The sequence below is a fragment of the Schistosoma mansoni genome, chromosome 4 (assembly GCF_000237925.1).
Source record: "Schistosoma mansoni strain Puerto Rico chromosome 4, complete genome".
Taxonomy (NCBI): domain Eukaryota; kingdom Metazoa; phylum Platyhelminthes; class Trematoda; order Strigeidida; family Schistosomatidae; genus Schistosoma; species Schistosoma mansoni.
This window is the reverse complement of record NC_031498.1, coordinates 10267754-10291075: the sequence shown is the minus strand read 5'-3', so window position 1 is coordinate 10291075 and position 23322 is coordinate 10267754. Positions and strand designations below refer to the sequence as shown.

Sequence of the window (23322 nt, the reverse complement as noted above, 5' to 3'; positions counted from 1 at the left end):
TGGTGGTCTAGCTTCAATTGACTCATAATCTCAACTATTAAAATTACCATAATATCCACAAAAACCCCTTCTGATATACAAATATGCTGTTTATCTGAATTATTTTTACAAAGGCAGATACATTTAAAGATAACAAGTATTTGCATACCACGAAGGGGAACTCTTATTGTTAAAATAAATTGATATATATCAAAAACTATTAAACTGTTGCTGTGTAATGAAAAAAACTGGACACTTGTTAGAAAAAAGACGATTTGACAGTCTAAGTATTATTACAATGAAATAATTACTGAAACATTTACTTGGTTATTTTCTAATAAGTTATAATTAATACCACAAGCGGACAAGATCAGAAGTATACAGAGAAACAGAGTTCAGTACTTACTTGAAATCGTATTGCTACAGCACCTTTATTTCCTGCAGTTCCACCCAGTCCAGTTTTAACCGATGAAGTAGCAATATTTCTAAGTGAACCAGCAAGACGTTTACGAACAAATAAAAATAAGCAAACACCTACTAACTGAACTGATGTAATCAGTAGATAAGAATCTTGTTCATCAGTATCACGATTTAAATGACGTTGTAAGAATTGACCCCAATCACGTTGATTAGCTGATGGTTTGGAACCGGCAACAATATTTGATGTAGTTAAATCTACAATTTCCTCAAAACCAATAGCAAATACATCCATTGGTTTATTTAATTCTTCTGAATCAGTAAAATCAAGACTTTTATAGCCCCAATTGGTATTTTGATTAATAGTTTGTGCCAAATCAAGCAACCAATCGGTAACACATTCATGTTTATGGGCAACACTACGGAAATGTTTACCACCGTTTACATTCCATGTGCCAACAAATAAGCGTAGGTTGTGAATTTGAATAAATTCTGGATATCGATGTAAAATATTAGTCAACAGTGTAGGTGTTGAATGAAGTAATCGTCTAGGTAGATATTGTTCTATTTTACAAAATATAAAAAGCATAACAAAAGCAAAATGAAATTGTCAATAAATTTTGTGAATATATTTATTTTCTGAAAAATAATAATATTTATACAACTTTATTTGTCAACAATGAACGGTAAAATAATTTTTTGTTCTCACCTTTCCAAAACCGATAATCAGTTATATATATATAGACATATTGCGTAATGACCTCAAATTTTCTTCATTTAGTGAAAGCTTTCTTGTAGAAGAATACTCTAATTTTACTAAACACTCTTGGTGTTACATGTGATTTGAGGTTTAGTTATCATCTTGCAACTATGACGCAAGTCTCGTATCAATCGTAGAAATAACAAGCGTCCAATCTCTACTGTAGGAAGTGAGGGACCTCGGAAAAAAATCATCCACACGATGGATAAAAACAAACACTAATCGACTAAAGTAAGATTAAGACAATTCAAAAGTGAATCTTATAAATCAGAAGCTTGATCTTGAGTTACAGTTTAGATAAAAGTGGACAATTTGAATCCAACCACTAATTGAATACCTTTTCAACTTCAATCATCATCCTTTAAAACTGAAAATACTTGTCGAGTAATATAAAATATTATGTGGAATTCCTAACTCTGATAAAGTACAACTGATTATCACATAAAGTCTCCAAGCCTCTTCGATTTCATAAGTTAATATCAATTCTAAACAAAAGTGAATATTAAAAATGCCAGCTAACTGCTAAAGTAAATTGTATAAAATTTCTCATGGTTGATGATATGCAAACAAATAATGGTTTATGGGAGTAAACACTGAATAAACCCGGTAGATACCTTATAAACCTAACTTTATCAACAGATATCATACCTCTAGTATAAATCGTCAGCTTACTGATAATATTATTTAGTAATATATTGATATTAGCTATTCAACAGTGAATAATTCCAAAGCTTTAATCAGTTAAAACGAAGAAATTACCAATAGTTTTACTTTGATTTGAGAAATCGAATGCAACCGCAACACAGAATGGCTATTTGATTGTTTACTTAATTGCATCGAAAATGGAGCATGAATCAAGCAATCATATAAAATAAACAAACCTCCAACAAGTTTCATCCATCCTTGTAAACTGGAATTGGACAATAACATATGCATAGCTTCTTGTTTTGCACTATCGAAAAAACTATGCTGAATCGTTCGAACAGCTGTACGTTGAGCATCACGTAGTTTTGACCGACCACTACCTAAAGCACCAGTTCCAGCGTATATACGACTTACATGATCACCATTTTGTTGCCATAACTATGCCGTAACATAAAAAAATATGGAAGAGTAGTAAAGACTAATTATATGGGAGAAAAATATCCGAAATATATGGCAAAATTTAACTAACTCCCAATGAATTTAATAAAAAGATAAATCCCCTTAGAAAATAAACTCACGTTGAAGATTGAGTGGACAATAATAAGGCCATTACTACAAGCCTGAGAGTTATGTTCCTAATGCTTACTAGGAAAGAACATGAGATCTGATTGTTATTAAGTGTTATTTTCAATCTAGTCAACGAGTATAGTGACGAATATCATGTGTTTCAATAGCATATGCTATCTTGAATTCCACTAAAACACTACTAAACATAATTGTTTCTTCTAAATTCTAGCCAATCGAAACTATATAGTAGGCAGAGACATAATTTTCTCTCAATTACACGATAATTTCAGACAAAAGATGAGTGATCAAGTTGAAACGGATGACCTGATGATTGTTTATTCTCATAAATTACTTATCAGATCCATGAAGTGATTGAAGTAAGCAAGATACAATAGATCTCATCATACTAACAACACCAAAAACATAGTAAACTACCTTCTCACACCTACATACACCTCAATATATGACAACAACAGTTAAGCATGTTGAACAATTTATCCATACAATTATAACATTGAGAAAAAAAACCTGGAAGGTTATTTATGTTTCTTAAATTAATAGGTTAAAATTCATTTCTAAACCGTTGTCACTTCATGTGTTTTTGATAAGGAGGATAAACAGTGAATATATAGGTGCCATAGTGACGAATTTTAAACTAAATTACCACTGATTCGTGATATTTGTTGTATAATAATCCAGAATCCTACACTCCCTTACTGAGGTAATGGTTTAGTGGTTAAGACATATGACGTACAACTATTTGGTCACAGGTTTGAACTGCATTTGATTTTAAAAAATGAGTATTATCACTAGCATTCACACAACCAGTGTGGTTGAAAATCGAATACATGAATTTGTACTTAGTCACTTAGTTACATAGTTTATAAAACATTAGCTGAAATAGTCCAAGAAACAAGTTAAATATATTCTACATACTGGTATTGTAGTGAACGATGACTTGGTGGGGAAAACCAATTTATTGTTCTATGCAAAATTACACAGTACCTTTGTAAAACATAAAATACATCATTTGCATATCTTCTTTCAGTTGCTATTTACATACTTTGTTATTCTTTCGATCCTGCTGTTATTCCGATTACTGTTCGTTTTCCTTCCTCTTCATTTTATTTCCCTCTTATGCTGGTAGGCATTCTACTTCAAATTCCTGGTACATACTACTTATGTATGTCCGCATAAGTAGCGCACACCACAGTATTATATTTTTCAGCACAAGGTAAACGATGTCTTCAAAGATCAACGTTATTCTATTAGTGATAAAATATGTACAGCATTTTTATATTGTTTAACTTGAACGAATATTTTATATCAACAACTGCAGTCTTAATCCTTAATGGGTATTTGAATACTTAGCTAAAAAGTGTTTCTAACATAATCAACTTTTAATGAATATACATTTTAAAAAGGACGTTTCAATTATATCTACATAGATTTTGTATTGTTTTTCTTTGAACATACTTTCATTGACACGAATACTAGTGGGTAAATAAATGACTTATCACGTTCACTTAACAATTTGAAAAGAACTGATGAGTAAAGACCTAACAAATATTAAAATACCAAATCGGAATAGAGTAACACTAACATTTATGCATTCCTCTGATTATTATTATTTAGTGGAATGAGTTATTTCATTAGGGGTACACTCCATCGGTTCAACGAAACGAGTATCGTGCACTGAATCGATTAACATAGGCAGCTTCTTTTTAGGAGAAAAAAGTATTAATTGATGACAGTCGACTACAATCAATTCCTAAATAAATAGTGTTAGCTATTTTTACTAAGTTTATTTAAAATCAACGTCAAAAAGAAAATGATTAATTGGTGAATTTGGTTCATTTGATGCTTTGGTTTTGTGAACTGGTATGCCTATATTAAAGTCTATACACCTCATCCATTACTATTAGAATCAGGATTATATTGACTATGTCTAGCAAAAAAAATCCTCCGAATGCATGTTTGCCAACTAATCAAATATTATATACATTCTTGACTAAGAACTAAATACTTATTCTCAAGACTGAATAATTCATTGATTTGAAAACACCGATGATCTATTGAATACAACGGTAAAAATAATGATATAATAAAATTCATGAAAACAACAACAATGAATAAATTCACCTGTTTTATTCCATCAACAAAACGATTTATCACATTATGTTGATCTTTAACATTTACACCAAGGCTCATTAACATTTTAGGAAGAATGATTTGAACACCGACAAGTGTTTCAATTGCATTTGTTCTATCTAAACAATCTACACAATTTATTCTAAGCTAGAAAAACAAAACAAAGATGAAACAGTACAGAGAAACCTCAGTCTTCTATTTAGAAACAAAATTTATACTAAATAAGTAGATAGAAAATATGATTAATTGAAGAAAAAATTAAAATAGCAGTAATTAAGACGATAAAATTGTGTACCAGAATGAAGTTTATCATCATGAAAGACTGTAAAGTGTAAAAATAGATTAAACTACTTAGCAATTCAACTCGATATACGTAAATAGAACATTAGTAAGACTATTATCGGTTTAAAAATGATTTCACATTTATATTTGATACTAAGCTTCCACCGAGCCAAATGAAGTAGTTGTGCTTAACTTCTATAATGCACTTTTACTATAAAAACTTCCTAGTACTTATGTATGAATTTTTAAGTATTAAAGTATTGTGGACAATTTTACACTTTATTTATATTAAATAGATGTATATTATTGAATTTGTAAAGAGCTCACAGAAAATAAGTGTTGTTTAGAGGCAAATGTAAATTTACTACTAATTTTTATGACGTCTTGTACGTGGAATCAATATTTGGCAATACTTTTTCATGAAGTGAATGTTGATCTCAATTTTAGCACAGTATAACAATTACTTGGTACTCAAGAAAAGCTTTGAACACAGGATAATGATCATGTTAACCAATGAGATATGTAACAAGAAGTCCACATAGTATGCTACAATTTCTAGACAAGAAAGCATCCAGGAAAACATATTACTTCTGTATTCATCATAAGTAACAATTCCTGACAATAATATGACTTGTTTGCTTCCATAATCAAGTTGAACAATGTGTATAGATAAGTTTTAGCTTCAGTACACATTGAAACGCTAGAAAGATTGAACTCTCTATTAAGTGATAATATTATTCCTAATCGCAATAACTCATTATGAGGTCACTGAGATCAAGCATAAAACAACAGTGAAGTTATCTGGAATCCTATTCAAACTTGAACTGTGTTAAGTTAGTAACACTGAGTGTAGCAAGCACATATGTCCTGAGTAGTTGTAGAACTAACTAGCAAGTTGTGTTTTGCAATGGAAATTAAGAAACATCGGTTAAGTGACATTAAATAGAGAAAACGAACAAGGACTTCAAGAGGTGGTCGTCTGCATGATGGAATACGTGTACCATTGAGACACTATACAACAAAATAGACAAGTAAAATTTCGTTTAAAATGGTTAATAAATGAGCATTTTAAATTTGCAACGCTATATATTCAGTAACCTAAACAGCGACTCCATACTACCAAGGTGCTAAAAATGAAGCATACTGTCGTGCTAAAACTCCACTCAATTTCAATCACGCAAAATACCAGTAGAGTAAGTGATTAAAGTACTCAGTTTTCATCCAATAAGTCGCAAGTTTGAACCCAGCTTCCTCAACTTTAGTTTGCACTGAGAAGTATCAAAAACCTTTCCTGAAAAAAAGTTATGGCTTAAATCTTAGTACATAAACTTATACATGAAAAATGAGTTAAAACAAATACTCACGCATTTCAGATTTTTAAATCAATCAAATGACTGATAGACTTATTCTTATATTTATCAATAATTCAGCTAATACTTTACAAGAAACTACATTCAAATAATTCATTGAAACCATGTAACATTATATTAATGTTTAATTTTCTACAAACTGTTTTTATTAACTCAAGTTATTGTAAGCACCATTAATCAAATGATAAATAATTCATATATGCAAATAAAGTTGGCTTATAACAATTATGTTAAATATGTTGTCTGTTTCTTTTTCCTGTAGACGAACAGGTTTTCTTCTATGTCAGTCTGGAATGATTAATAAGTAGCACATCCTTAATGAACATCAAATACGAAAAAGGATAGGGAAATATGAATTTAAAAAATGTGTTTATGTCACTGGATTATCATCATTTTACTGAGCAAAATAAACTGTATTTAAATACTTTTTTAAGGAAACAAAATACGAATAGAACCGCGGAGGAGGTATCAGTGAAATATCGAAATACACACCAAACCGATTGTTACCAAACTAAATATATTAACTTAAACAGTTTTAGTGAATTAGTTAGATGTACTTCCTCATGAACTACTAATCGACGTATTGTGAACTAACAAAATTACTGGAGTTGTAATCATCGTGTAAGAGGTTGGATCGGCATCCAATCTACTAGTTTCGACACGTGGTTAGTAAGTAATATTAGACCTCGCAAATAAACTTAGTTACTGAGTTTGATTATCATTCAAAGTATTGCTAGCAATTTAAGCTTATGTTGTCAACACTTAACAATCACTATTAGACGAGCGAATGTAAATATTACTGATAAAGACTTAATGATTGATGGAAATTTTATGCATTATCTGATTGATACAGCTGAGCCATAACAATAAATTCAATATTTTTGAAATAAAAAATCATTCTTCGCAACCAAGTAATGGTCATGCGAAAAACTCTATTAAGGTACAAGTACATCGTAATCATTCTATTCAGAATATATTTTCTAAAATATCCCAATTTAGGGATTCTGTTAACTTGATTTGTTAAATTTATTTCAATTGTTATCATAAAGATGTTTCAGCAGGACATTGCAGCTTTATCTTGAATTACTATTTCATCTCTCATAAAGCATTATTCCTATGTTACAATTATAAGCCAACTTTTCGCAAATGCCTTCAGAAACCAGAAAGGCAGCCGAGAATACTTAGAGCAATTAGCACTTAAAAAGCTTTCATGCGGAACCTAGAAAACGACAGATTATCTTTTTTTCATCCCGACTGGACGACTATCGAATTCATTATTAATGGCCTCTTGTTTTGCGCGCACACAAATTGACAAAATAAAACTACTTCTAAACTTCCAGACTTCACCTTTCTGTTGAGGGTTCAAGGGTAGAAGACTTATGGAAACTAAAATATTGTACGACGGTCACAAGTAATGATTGCAATACACAACAGTTGACAGCAACTGAAGGTGATCATACAGATTTATCAAAATACGTGATGGGAAGTTGATTGAAACATCGCGAAGAACGGTTTTACGAGATCACAAATTCAATCCACCTAACTACTGCAAAACCGAAATATGGATGAAATGTTTGTGACACCAATGAGAAAATTGTGAAAGCTAAAAGCTTGTTTTAAAGGTTGTATTATGAAAAAATTGCGTATTAGAGTCGTAATATGATGACGGCTTGCACGTGACGCTTTAGCGCACAGTTTGGTTATGAAAAGTATCCTGGACGAGATTAAGCTACTTAGGTTTCCAAAGTTGGATTCATGCAGTAATATGATAACATGATAATTTTCTATCTGAGGTAACATAAGTAGATGGTGTCCACAAGTTACAGATTTACTAATGAAGAATAAATATAACACTCGATAGCAATAGATACAGTTCAATAGAAAAATAGTTAAGAACTCATTTAATCCCTAACATTAGATTCAGCTTATAAAATTAAGTCAGAAACGCTTGATACTGAAAGAAACTTAACAGAAACTATTATCCATGAACAATATGGTTTGTACGACCAATTAATAAAGTTTGAATTCATATAATCGGCCTGAAACTACACTTTTGAGTGAGGACTAGTGATATTAACCAGCTGTTTAGACCGAAATAGGTAGGGTCGAAGTCAAACTTATAATATAATGGTTGGTTACTTGCTCTACGTACTACATTACTGTCCATGTAACGAGCCCGATACTCATTTATATGTAAAATAAAAAAGGGAAATTTTCCAAAAACAATAAAATTAATGGGTCTAAAAGTACTACAACCAGCCAAAATATTTATACTATATACAGTATTGAAAACAGAACTATGTAGAGATCATACAAAACTAACACTGAGAAAGGTAGTCCAACCCGTGTTGAGTGAAACACACACAACCAGTGGAGATAAACAGTTAAATGTTCATCGGAGATTTTGTTTACATTGAAAATCAATAATTCAGGTACAAAATAAAACAAGTCCGTAGACATTTATTGGTTATGTTTTGAAATTTACATTATAGTGGTTCAATACAAAAAGCGAGAAAAAAAACAACCAAATTTCAACTTACCCTAAATTAAGTATAATTTCGACAAGGACGTTTGACTTATTAACTGGAATAATACAGATGGTACAATAGCGTGGCGATTTTAAATTGCCACTTCTCCAAATAAAATACAGAGAAAAGACTGAGAACAGAATGATGTTTTAAGTTACGCTAGAAAGTCATAAGTAGACAAGATGTTTGAAAACCCGAACGCAAAAATCAGTTATTAATCCTAAAATTGTTTTCGGCCACAGATTTCATATCATCCCATGAAATGATTCAGATAGAGCTACGGTTCCCTACAAAGTTCAGATCAACAATAAACGGTTTTTCGAAATAGTAACGTGTCTTGCTTTGACTAGACTCAACATTTAGAGAGAACATCAGTTTACAAATACCATTTTTTGTAAACGATAAACATTTAAAATAACCCTAGCGTACATCAACATTTTCGCTGTATGTCATTGACTGATAGAGTGATACTTGAATGAACAGGTGCTATATATTAAAACATTTTAGGCTCAAATACATTAACAGCCAAATAAACCCAAATTACTGATATGGGATTCGTGAGATGGTTATTTAAAACTTCTGTTTTATAGTGCATCAAGTTTACTATTTTTTAATTTCCATATCAAATGCAAGGAGGTAGAAAATCTTCAGTTATAAAATTAGTATAGTAGTTCTAAGATGCATAAATGCCACTGAAATTTAATTAGATCCGTGAACATTCAGTTGATAAGACCCAGATGGAATGTAAAACTCCATTTTTAATTCCCATGTTAACCACAACCAAGTATAATCAAGATGTAGTAAGTTATAGTATGAAGAAATCTTCCCATGAAGTCGATCTATCAACAAAGGTCGGTCAGATAAGTCCTGTAAAATCTAAGAACAGAAAATTACAAGTAACGGTTTGTAATTACAGACAATGTTGGCAGATCCGCCCAAGATGTCCATATCCCAGCAGAAACTGATTATATTCTTCACTCAGATGATAAATTGCAGTTCTGAATATCGACAGTGGAAAACATATAAATCCTTATTAAGAACTTTATATCCGTTAAATAAATTAGTGTCCAGATGAACTCAGTACTTTAGTAGATAACGCGTTAGGGTTTGAGGTAACAGGCACTGGGCCTAAGTTCTTAAGCGAATATAAACCACAGAACCCCAGCATATCTAAGCGACGAGTCTCAGGATAATTCTCTTTTCATCGCTTCTTCAGTGCGAAAGCTCAGTACATACAATATACCAGGTTACGTAACAAAAAGTGTAGAACAGAGTGATAGTGGTATACGAAGAAGTGAAGAGTGAAATCAAATTTAACTACACTATTTAAAATTGTCTTTAATTTGATAGGTAATACATTATATCATGTGTAAGCATACTGCATGTTCAGTCTTTTAAAATTAAAAATACACTGGTGTGGGGTCACTTTAATTATGCTAGCCAAACAATTTACTTGTTATTAATTCCACATTTAAGTTTACACCAGTACACTTAGCTATGAGTTATACTTTATGTAACAAAGCCAGTGATACTACCTTCCTGTTTAAACACAAATAGATATAACTGAATTTAAATCTGCATATTGGTGATTATAAGTAAAGTACTATGACCGTTAAACCATTACTCCACAGATGTGTCAGTCTTATAGTTAATTATGGATGTCTTCACAAAAGATCGAGCTCAAAACTTTCATTTCTCTGTTACGATCTAGGAAGCAAAGATATGATTCATAAGATTTACATTCATGCAAAGAAGTCAATAATTAAAATAGGAAAAGGCTGGAATACTTACCACTCCAGTTTGACATAATTCAACCTGTTGACCATTTGCATAGAAATATCCCCAATCGTCAGTTAATCGACTAATCTGCTGATTTATCCATTCTAAACTTTTTGCACCCTTAGATTGTAATTCCGAATGATAATCAAATATAATATGGTGAATAGTATTCTTTTTTCAACAATGAGGTGCATCAGACAAGTAACATTGAAAAAGGAACAAAATGAAAGGAATGTAGAAAAAACTCTACTCTATATATATACACTAATTTATAAGCATTATAATATGAAAAGTCATCTCATTAAAAATCAGTACTCCGTTTTATTCATTTTTAACCGTTGCTGCTACCTTGACGTGGTGGTCGGGCTTGCCTATCGTGATGAAGCAATCGAGCTATGCTGGCTGGAACAATCGTTCCTCGAGGTCCTACCATGCCAGACAGGTCGGTTGAAGAGCGGTGAGACTAAAAGCAGCAAACCCAAGGTCCGAAGGCGAAGTCGTACTGCTGACTGTACAGAGGTGTGACAGCAGTAAGGTGTTTCCTTCAGACAACCAGCATGACAGCGATGCTGCCTTCCCACAAGGAGGGGTGGGGTTAGAAAAGGTCGACCCTAAAAATGCACACCTCGCCTTATCCCACGGATATCCGTCTCCGGCGGTAAGGTTTTTTTTGAAGAACGGAGCTAACACAAAAACTACCCACAAAAAGGTCGTGTGTGACCGACCTCAAGCAGTTGTCCCTTGGGCACTGCGGTCACGCTCTCAGGTCATTAAGACCACTTCTAACCCAATTTCCTTTTCAGGTACCCCTAGAAGAACCCTTCCACGGTGTGGGCAACCGGGAAGTGATAATTGCCCTCATACCTCTTACAACACTCAAGACCACTGTATTCATAATCAATCTCCTTCAATTCCTACTATTCCTTCTACCTTGACTTTCAACACTAAACTTCCTCTCTCGGTTTCCTCCTCAAGTGTCACCATGGCCAACGATTCTGGTGCGCGAAACGCTGTCTCAGGTCTACTAAAACCTCGCTCCAAACTACACATTGGAGCCTTCAACGTACCTACCCTATGCCAAATCGGTCAACAGGCCTCCTTAGCTAAAACCCTAGAATCTCGTACCATTGATGTATGCTGTCTCCGAAACACGCATACAGGATCCCAGTGTGGTCATTCACTTGACCTCACCTCGCCAAAATGGACAGCCAACGAAATACACCCTCCGTGTATCTGGCGACCCGTTGGCTAGTTCTCGCGGACTTGCAGGTGTAGGCATAGCACTAAGTACAAGGGCAGAACAGGCACTACTAGAATGGATCCCCGTTAACAGTCGCCTGTGTGCTGTCCGGCTAAATGGCTCCGTAAGAACTCGGAAGGATAGGGACACACGTCGTTGCCTTTTCGTCGTTTCTGCCTACGCTCCCACTGACTGCAGCCATGATGAGGTGAAAGATGACTTTTACAGAAAGCTCTCTGAGCTTCTTCAGAAAGCTAAGCGCTCAGACATAGTAGTCGTAGCGGGTGACTTTAATGCCCAGGTAGGCAGCTTAAATCAAACAGAAAGACATTTAGGTGGGTGTTTTAGTATTCCGGCTCAACGAACCGATAATGGTGATCGTCTGTTGCAACTATGCTCAGACAATCGTTTATTTTTGGCAAGCACTAATTTTAAACATAAGGAGAGACATCGTCTAACATGGCGACCACCTGCACCAAACCAACGATGGACTCAAATAGACCATATTGTCATCAGTCATCGTTGGAGAGGCTCAATAGAAGATTGTCGCTCGTATTGGAATACTTGTTTAGACTCTGATCACGCTTTAATACGAGCGCGCATTTGTCTGCGCCTCAATGGACGCAGGAAAAGTACACTAAGAAGACCCATTAGGATTGAACTGGAGGACAAGAAAGCCAAATGCGAATTCCAGAAACAACTGAGTTCACATCTAGGCAGTTCTGTAAACAAGACTGACCCAGATGCTGCTTGGAAAGACATACGAACAGCTGTGGAAACAGCAGTAACATCTATTAGTCATTTAAACCATAGGGCTCCAAAAAACCAATGGATTTCTTTTAAGTCTATTTCACTGATGGATTCGCGTAAACTCATCCCATCAGGCTCTGAACATGACGAAGAGCGTAAACAAATTAGATCTAGGTTAACTAAAAGTCTAAGGAACGATCGTGAGCAGTGGTGGGCAACGAAAGCAAAAGAGATGGAAAAGGCAGCGGCTGTAGGCAACACCAGGCAACTATTCAGACTAATAAAAGAAACTGGAATTAAGAAGTCAAGTGTAAGTGAGACAATCTCGGAAAAAGACGGAACCCTTATCTGCTCTCAACCCAAACGTTTAGAACGATGGGCGGAACACTTTAAGGAACAGTTTAGCTGGCCTTCAGCTACTGCACAACTACCCACTATTCCCAGAAAACCTGAATGGAACATTGAAGTAGGCCCCCCGACCCTACTTGAAGTTCAAAAGGCTATAGGTAATCTGAAACGAGGAAGAGCAGCTGGTCCAGATGGATTGGCTCCAGAGGTCTTTAAATATGGTGGTCCAATTTTAGCGATTAGGTTGACTAATATTCTGGCTAAAATCTGGGAGACGGACGTAATCCCATCCGACTGGTCACAATCACTGATTGTCCCAATATATAAAAAGGGGTCAAAATCATCCTGTGATAACCATAGAGGGATTAGTCTGACTAACATAGTATCTAAAATACTAGCCTCAATAATTATCAGGCGCCTAACTAAGACTCGTGAACTGCAAACACGAGAAAATCAGGCTGGCTTCAGACCTGGTCGTGGCTGTATCGACCACATATTCACCATTCGTCAAGTTTTAGAGCACAGACACGTTTATCGGCGTCCGACAATGATAGTTTTTCTTGACTTGAAAGCAGCATTTGACTCTGTAGACCGAGAGGTTCTGTGGCAGTGTCTGTCATTGAAAGGTGTACCTCAGAAGTACATAAACCTTGTGAAGGCTCTTTACTCGAACACTACCAGTCGAGTGAGAGCTTATGGCGAACTGTCATATGATTTTACAACCTCAAGTGGTGTACGTCAAGGCTGTCCACTATCCCCTTTTTTGTTTAACTTCATTATAGACCTGTTGCTGGAAATAACACTCTCTGCGACTGAATTTACAGGAATTGATCTCCTACCAGGGGGTCCACTAAGCGACTTAGAATACGCAGATGACATAGTCCTGTTTGGTGAAGACGCTGACAAAATGCAGAGTCTTCTGTTGGAACTCAGTAATAATGCCAGGATGTTTGGGTGCGTTTCTCCCCATCCAAATGTAAATTGTTACTCCAGGACTGGCCTGCGTCAACACCTGAACTAAGGATAGGGAGTGAAGTAGTCGAACGCGTGGACAACTTCACTTATCTTGGAAGTCTGATCAGACCTAATGGGTTGGTGTCTGACGAAATCTCAGCACGGATTCAAAAAGCTCGTTTGGCTTTTGCCAACTTACGTCACCTATGGCGTAGACGAGATATCCGTCTATCAATTAAGGGACGAGTATACTGCGCATCAGTTCGCTCTGTTCTACTTTACGGCTGTGAAACATGGCCATTAAGAGTAGAAGATACTCGTAGGTTACTAGTATTTGACCACAGATGTCTTAGAAATATTACTCGCATCTGCTGGGATAACCGGGTAAGTAATAGTGAGGTTAGACACAGGGTATTAGGGAACGATGGTAAATCAGTTGATGAGGTCATGAATCTTCATCGACTGAGATGGTTGGGCCATGTGTTACGTATGCCTGAACACCGATTACCACGATGCGCTATGATGACTAGTATTGGGGATGGTTGGAAGAGAGTTAGGGGCGGCCAAACCAAAACATGGCATCAGTGTTTGAAGTCACTAACTTCTAGCCTGAGCCATGTTGGCAGATGCAGACTACCTGGTTGGGGTCCGCGTGACTATCGTAACCAATGGTTGGAGACCCTAGGTGACATGGCTCAGAATCGATCACAATGGCGTAGGTGTATACACTCTTTATCTTCCCTTAAACTATGAGATTAAAATTGCTTCATATCTCTCTTCCTTCTTGTACTATATCCTTATATACAACCTTTCTTTATATACTACCACCACTAAATTAATTACTTCTATGAATCCGGTGTTCATCTTGTTGTGCTAACGAGGTATGGCAACTTGGACCGATGCATATATGTGCCTGGTCCTACGTTGTAGCTGACTGACTGACTGACAGTGGTGCAATTAAGATGTAACGAAATACCTATGGTTGATTAGTGACGCAACAAAAACTTAGAGCAAGTAAAAAAAGTGGATAAAAACAAGACAATTTAGGGCAAAAACAAAATTAAATTTATTATTAAACAAATGATACTAACAATTGGATTAATTCATATAGAGAAGTTGGAAAAAATTAATTCCTATATCCCTAAGTTTACATTAAAATAACCCGATAAACAAAGTAACTGATACGATTGGGGATGCTGTTACAAACTGTAGTCAACAACTAAATTCACTTGGTATTATTTATTTGAATCTTCCCATTGATGTTCAGGACTCAGTAGCTGAGTGGATAACGCGATGGCGTTTGAAGCGAAAGGTACTGGGTTCCAGTCCTAGAGTGAACATCAACTCTGAGATGCAGGTAAATCCAGCGGACCAGTCCCAAATAGGATGAAACGCGCGTCCTGGATCCCACTGCTAGCCACTATCCATCTTTACTTATAATGTCGTCAACACCTCCCGAATATAAATACTCTGACGATAAAAATTGTTTAATCAAAACAAAAAATATAGATCCTTCTAAAAATGATTAGTAACATCATATAAGGCGATGGTGTGATGATAAAAAGGCCTAACTTTTGACTATTGGATAGGAGATTCTAAACAGGCTCCACTTTACATTCGATTATATTTGGATAATGGTCAGTAATTAAATTTATGTTGAGGATGTTAGATCTCCAGAACTCACTTGGTAAATGCCTTATTTTTGTAAATTTATTTTAAAAATTTGAATTGCTTGTTTTCGCGCCAAAAGCGCTCGCTTTCAACTTCATGTCGTATTTCGCACTTGGGAGAATCTTAAACGCTATTGGTTCGTTGTATCTTTTAGTATGCTATTTTGTAACGCTTCCCAAGGACAATTTTATGCTGTATATATACGTTTGATATGTGCCTGTTGTGATTGCTTGTGCTTCAGGCTGCTTGTGGGATATATTTCCCCACTTCGGACTTGGACTTTTCACTCTAGTTAGCGGGGCTGGGACGCGTCAGAATGGCTAACTTATTGGTCTTTGGTCGCAGAGTCTTTGTTCTGTTCTCAGATTAGGGAACTCGTAATCTCTTCAAACATAACAATTCGGAAACCATGCTATCCAATATTTAGAGCTGTTCAGCAAAATGTAATCTTGAAAACAGGTCAAACTCAATCTTGAATATAAACAAACCCTTACAAATAACAATCAATAACTATTTGGTATTTTTTGACTTTAAACTGTTATTAACTCAAGTTAAGATGGTAATCAGAAACTTCTTTTGTATTAATCCATTCATTATAAACAAAATATTTATAAAAAAATGCATAAGCTATCATGAAATAAACCTACTCGAAAAGATGATTTTCTATGTTGTTCCTGATAGGCTTTACTAAGCATTGCCTCGCCTTGTTTACAACCTAACAAATTAACAACGCCAACTGATCCATACTGTGATATTAAATTCATAAAATGACGTTCAAATGCACTCATTGATATTTCTAACGGTCGACTAAGTGAAATTTTATGTGAACCAACTTGTAAACCTGGTTGCTCCCAAAATAATGGAACTGTACCACGAACTTGAATATAACTACTGACAGAGTCACCTAAATAGATAAACTATCCAAATATTTTTTCAAAGAAAATTAGAGAAAAAACAAAGAGAGATATGATAATAAAATTAAGTATGAATAACTAATGAAGTTTGATTTAAACTTACAATTTAAAAGAGAATTTGAAAAAAATGAATAGATAACCTTTTTGTATTAATAAATCATATTTTAAACGGTAAAACAATGTAAGAAATCAAAAGGGGTTTTGTGGAGATTTCAGTATTTTTCATGGTTGAAATCATGAGTCAATTGAAGCTAGACCACCATGAAAAACCTGGAAGCACTGGACGGCCGTGCGCATCCACGAATGGTAGGTCCTGGGTTCGAATCTCGCGAGTGCGGGATCGTAGATGCGCACTGCTGAGGAGTTCCATAATAGGAAGAAACGGCCATCTAGTGCTTCCAGGTTTTCCATGGTGGTCTAGCTTTAATTGACTCATGATTTCAACTATGAAAGAAAGATGTAAGAAATGTTAATTATAATTAAGTTAATGTATTGTTTAGAAAGAGAGAAATTCGACATCACTTTCACGATATATTATTAATTGTAAGTCATGAAAAAGATAGACAGATTATGAGTTTTATAAGAAAACTGGTGACAGACGGACAACCACAACAATTCACTGGTATTTATTTACTAATGGATTTGAATTTGAATTTTATACCAACTAGGTGGCTTGATTGTATATTCTTTACTCATTTGTTAATAGAAATTAATTTTCATTTTACCTCTTCATAGATAGTTATTATATCATTCCCTTTCTTTGTATGAATTCATTTCCAACACATAAATATTCACCAATCTTAAATGGTTTGTAAAATTATTTTTACCTTCTTCCTGTTTTATATGCATTTCTGTGTTATTTCGTAAAAATCGCAATCGCCGATTATGATGTGCAGAACTTTGCCTAGAATGATATTAATAACTGCAACCTTAGGCCGCTTGGAGTTGATGAGAGGCCTCAAAATATAACGAATTCATTTTATTCTGCGACTCTTGTTCATGCTTTTAAATTTTATCAATGGATCAATTTGAATGAAATAAATTGTTGTTTTACCAAATTTAGTTGAATGTTTAAAAACAGTAGGATAATAATAATCAACGTTAAGATCAGAATACAATCGTTTTCAACAAAACAAAGAAACAAAGATAGAAGTTAATAGACGGGTCAAGTGAAATAAAGTAATATTTTGCTTATCTTGTAGAAAACCAAAAGTGTAGGTGCAACTGTAATACAAGAACGGATCTGTATACATGATATCTAAATCGTCGATAATCGACTGTTACCATAGTAGAGACACCAACTAGACAGCACATAACTATACTCAAGAATCAAAGCTAATATCCACTAAATTCATGAGCTGGAACATTATGAGACATTTTCATATAAATTTTTTTCTCATCACCATTGTAAGTCAGAAAACAGTAATCTAACATGAATGATATTTTAGCCATAAAGTGATAAACGTACGTTCCTTATGTATACTCCTATCCTTAACTTCAATATTATTCAGTTATTTGGTTATGTTCTAATGATCACATGCACGACTATCGCACGAAGAAAATATAGAATGGTTGATATTTCTTCATAAAAATCTCTGCATAGCTATCAGGATATTGCAGAAAAAACCGATAACAAACAAGAGGTCTAGTGAAAGATAGGCATGTCACACGTTCAATAAGTTATCGTACAGTATGTGTACAGAAAAGAGACTATAATTTACCGATGCTGTAGAGATGTCCATCTAAGAAATGGAACCTTAAAGAATGAAAAATCCTTGAAGTGATTAGTACAGATACATTATTATTTACTTGTTATACCACTCAAGAATATTAAATATTTATTAATTTGAACTACTTCACTAAAGTTCTGATGCTGCTTTTTCCGATTAATAGTGATAGTATAAGAACACCAAACAACAATCTTTTGTGTGAACCTATTGAATGTCTAGACTGTACTAAAGTAATGGTCACATGGCTTTTATGAATTTCCAAGACAAAAGTTATCTCTCTGTAGATTAAACAGATAATTAGGAAAGGTCAAAAGAAACAACTCGGTGGATGAATCATAAGATTTTCGTAATATTTGCAATAAACAAACTTTGGTAACCTTTTCTATTTTAAGTTCCAGAAGTAGTAAATATAAATCTTATTGAAAGTGATGTCCCGAATAAGACTCCTTTGTACGTTTATTGACATACATGACACACATAAAAATAAGTTTTTTGTTTGTCACTGTATATTGTTCTACAGCTAGTACCGGAAATGATGGATATACATGCATTTGAATATAATGCTTGTTAAAAATGTGTATACATTATTCAGTGAAAAGCAATGCTTCTTAATTATTAATTTGCTATTATACTAAGACCTCATCTGTCACAATATCACCATATGTTTATCATTCAGTTTTGTTATACAAAAAGTCAGAAATGACTGAAGTAGAAAGACATATTTTGAGATAACTGAAATGTTATGAATTTTTCTCCAGTAAGTTGATCTATTTACACGAAGACTAACTTAAATATACTATATCTTATAATCTCTATAAGGCTAGATGATGGTTCAGAACCTATGTGAAATTCAGTAGGCATTTAAAGTCAATACAAAAGTCGTACATAATAGTAACATCTATTTATATAACGCCAACAGTATAACTGATATGTCGGAGGAAAATTTAGTTTGATAGTCAGATATAACTTTCATTAGAATCTGAACAACCTATAAAACCCATATTTTCTGATTGCTTATATTTCAAGTGACCTAGTCGTATTCATTTTTGTGCTTCATATTTTGTGTGTGTGATTTTACTGAAGAAATAACCCATTATTCCGGTCCTACCTTTGATCTTAATCCACCCTAGAGTTTGTGTTATTCTGGTACTGTAAATAGTTATCAATCAGCCATGTCATCGCAACCAGCATTCTATCAATTTACTTTGAGTCTTGCAACTGATTATTAAATCATAATTCATAACAACAACAGAACAACTCATTGGTTAATGAAACATTTTGACGGAGTTTTAGTGCTTATCATACGTAAAAATGATCATGAATGGACACTTTGAAACTTTAAAAAATTACCCACTTGTTCTGTTTCAACAAAATTGGCAACATCGCCACAATCATTTAACCCGCGTACATGAAAACGGGTACCAGGTCTCTGAGCTGACACTCTTGATACGACACCAACTCGAGCTTGACCAACGCTGCAATAGACTGTACAAACCTCGAATCCACCACATATTATGGATACCAACCAATCACTGGGATTGATTCCAGCTCGTATCAAAGGTCCCATCAACCCTTTGTTCCACAGAAAATTTAGTCCAGCATCACCTCGAGTGTATATATCACTGGAAGTCAAAAGTTCATCACCCAAACGACTTCGGTTCTGAATGTTGACAGTTAAATCGAATGGTTTCCCATCAATATTGGATCGAGCAAAGTAAAACATTCCCGATGACAGCAGTTTTCGGAGCTGTGAACAAAAATGATACCTAACGATTGTGAATTTTACCAGGAAGTATAAAGATTTTCAGGAAAAATTGATTGTATCAAAGGTGGGCAAATTGGTTATTATATGACAATTAGTGTTGCAGTTAACAATGATTTCAAGTGATACAAAATACCAAACTATAGCTTATTGCTTGAAAATAATGGAAATCGCTGATATATTTTGCTGACAAATACCAATAAAGACTTAGTAGAAGAACTTCAAGCATTTAACACGGGATAGAAATGGTTAATTAACCAGAAATAAACAGTAAAACAATGGTGGGTTGATCCACCCCTGATGAAAGAACTACAGAAAACTTGATATGAAAAGGAAACACTGTGCAGTATTTAACGAAGCAAACATAATAACTGCTCACCGATAGCTGCTCATCTGTTTAGCACAATGTTACAATATGCAAATAAGTACTTAAATTTACAATATTCTGTATCGAACAATAAAAAATATCAAAGACTGTCCAGAAATATGGAGGAAATTAATTAAACACTAAATCCAAGGGCCTTTCTGAAATTTAATTATCAATGCTTTTAACCACATTTAAATGAACTGCCGAAGTTATATGATAGTAAGGGGACCTGTTTTTTCATGCGACAAAATGAGATCACTTTGAAGGTTACTAACATTCAATAAACCAGGATTGATATTTACGAATGATATTGTGCTAGTTATACATCAACAAGAATCCCAAATGAGTTCTAGAGTATCAATTGCGTTTAAACGGTAATTACCCATTGTCAAAAAGTCCATCACGTGAAGAATTGGAACTTCAAAACGGAGATAAACAAAGATTGCAGAAATAAAGACACTGAATAATGTATATATCTGTCAGTTCTCAAATTAACAATCAACACACTGATAATATATCGACAGCAAACTAGTCGTACATAGAAAACAGTAAAAAGATTTGACTAAACAATGTCACCTAGAAATATAAACTAGTATCAAGTCTAAAACCACACTAAAATTAGCAATAAACGTAGCTAGATTGACAGGGAATATAAACCACGAATCGGGATGGTGATTTAAAAACATGTATATTTGTAATGTTTCATGTGACCATAATGCATTATTTAATGGGTGTATGACTATTGGTGTGCAAAATACAAACAGTCTGAGAATACAAAAATTTTTAAGTTAAAAGAATTGGAGCTTTGATTCTGCCTTACTCTTAATAGGATAAAGATTACAATTAAATAACATCAAATAACATGTTTTATAAATATGAAATTGTATACGATGTGCCCCCAAATGCCCTGGTACGGCCGAAGGTGGGAAGAGTCCGCTCTCCCTCTCGAAATGCTCTCACATAGCCACATGCATACAACTACTACCAGGGAACTCCTACTCACTGCCCTCTCGTGGCGGGGGTGTTGTTTACGAAATTGAGAAGACGAAAAGCGAATGTCCGGCGCTTTAACCGGGTTGGTAGACACGAGGAGTCCACATAGGGGAGTTGAAAAACCCTGACTTCAAACCAATTGTGCACATGGGCCCCAGTATCCTGAGGGAACAAGTGGCGTATGAATCAATCACTGGTCACCGGCTACCATGGGACAGCATCTCCTCACGATGCTCCACTGCCACCACCTGCTTCAGTCTGGGCACCTGTGCAGCATCACAGCCCTCACACAAATCGAATGAGATTTGTATGGCGCATATGTATCTGGTGCTTCCTTGTACCAATATTTATGTGTTTAAATAAATAAAATAAAATATGAAGATGTGTGTGGATTTACAAAAACAATATTACCATGATTCAAGTGTCAGTGAGACTAATTTATGGACGTTTGAGTAATGCTTAAGTGGCCCTGAGGATGTTCACCTACTTACAAGGGTTACATGAAGTTTATAAAGTGATGTGAGAAATTAAAATCAAGATTTGCAATTGGACAGTAAGGATAAAAATTAGAGTCCAGGTTTTTAACAGAAACTGGCATTAGATATAATCACAAAACGCTATCTAGCCATGTTGATGAGTGAATTTAGCTCCCAAATCTAAGGCCAGATATCTTAAATCTGATTGTTTCGTCCATAAATTAAAGTCTCGCCAAAAATACTCCTATAGGTATACCTATTTTCACTACGAAAAAGGTAAGATCAAATGTAGTATCAAAACTTCGATCATTCGGTTAGCCAGTGTTGAAGTGGAAATATTTTTATGTTCCAAACATAAGCAAAAGTAATGATCATCGTTAAAGCATGTTTAATTACTCATATCACCCTATGAGGGAGACTGAATGCCTACTTGATTGTGTATTAACCGTGGTGAACTTAGTGGTACTAAGTCTGTGATTCACCTGGAAATACAGCCGACCACATGTACCTATTATTCATTTCCTCACACATAACAACTGGGATTAACTATAAGATAGCAGAAGTCATTGGTTCCTCGGTCCTATGATGTCTTTATAAGACTCTTCAAGGTCTCACTGGATGTTCAGAAGTTTAAATGCTCAACAGACACGTCAAACGAATGTGATGAACGATTTCGTACAGATCAGAGATTAAGTTATATCTGAGAGCCTTAACTTATATATTCCTAAAAACATGACTTATATACTACAGCAAACAGAAAAATAGCATCCAGTTGGATGGATTTCCCCTCTAACGAAAGTGTCTTGACCAAAAATATTAAAACTAACATCAGGATAGATGTCTTCTTCAACTCCTTGACACTTCATATTGATGAATTGCACATTGGTGATGCGAAAAACCTCAAAGAGCGGCAGCTTCCCCACAGAAGTACATCCAGTAGCCAAAACAAGATAAGACTGTGGCGCCATAATGCTTGAGTCTGAGGTAGGTGATGTCATAGGAACCAATACGCCTAGGCAAGCATAAGCGTCAACAGCTTTAGTGTACTGGCACTTTCGAAAGTCGAATTCATAAGGACTGATATGGGCGATAGCCCCTGAATCAAATAATAAAGCACCTCTCACAAATCGATTTTCCAAAATAACATTGTACTGTTGAGGCGATTCTCCTATATCTGAGTTTGCACTCTTTAGTAAAACACGACAGTTTTTAAGAAATGACATTTTTGAGAAACCGATGACCTTGGAAGGCAAACAAAATATCCGCCACGAAATGCTTAGGGTCAGATGATAATCTTCAGGTTGTAAACGAAAACTACAAACTTGTGGCGAGAAAAATCAACCTACTGCATTTGACAGAGGGATTTTAAGGTTAAATTTTGATAAAATGAGGGTTCAATCACAATCAGTAAAAAGACTAAACTGATTGAGCGAAATTGGAATGTAACATATGACGAGCTTTAGAGAAACTAGATGCCATGGATACCCAATACTTGAGGACACTACTGTACAGAAAATCTTCTCGTACAGTGCTCTTTAAGCCAACTGAATCGGAAGTAAACAATCATGCGATACGAACATATATCTGAGCCAAAGGTCTGTAAAACGCTTTCTATGGAATATGAGCCGAATAGTGATCG

General features: G+C 34.8%; 2 protein-coding genes across 2 annotated transcripts in view; both read right to left on the bottom strand.

The window, feature by feature from the left end:
• Positions 1–19808, bottom strand: part of Smp_159670 (putative synaptojanin) — a gene marked incomplete at its 5' end in the record, with an annotated part of 61824 nt that extends 42016 nt beyond the window's left edge. The window contains 6 exons of the mRNA XM_018796787.1: positions 386–960; positions 2038–2239; positions 4511–4666; positions 10491–10649; positions 16089–16358; positions 19440–19808. Of these exons, the coding sequence (XP_018651894.1) occupies positions 386–960; positions 2038–2239; positions 4511–4666; positions 10491–10649; positions 16089–16358; positions 19440–19808 (1731 nt within the window). The remainder of the gene's footprint in view (positions 1–385; positions 961–2037; positions 2240–4510; positions 4667–10490; positions 10650–16088; positions 16359–19439) is intronic.
• Positions 19809–22420: 2612 nt separating this feature from the next.
• On the bottom strand, positions 22421–22934 carry Smp_159660 (hypothetical protein; the record flags this gene model as incomplete). The annotated part of the gene is made up of 1 exon (XM_018796785.1): positions 22421–22934. The coding sequence occupies exon 1, from the start codon at positions 22904–22906 to the stop codon at positions 22421–22423; it is 486 nt and encodes a 161-aa protein (XP_018651893.1). The 5' UTR covers positions 22907–22934.
• Positions 22935–23322: the final 388 nt, after the last annotated feature.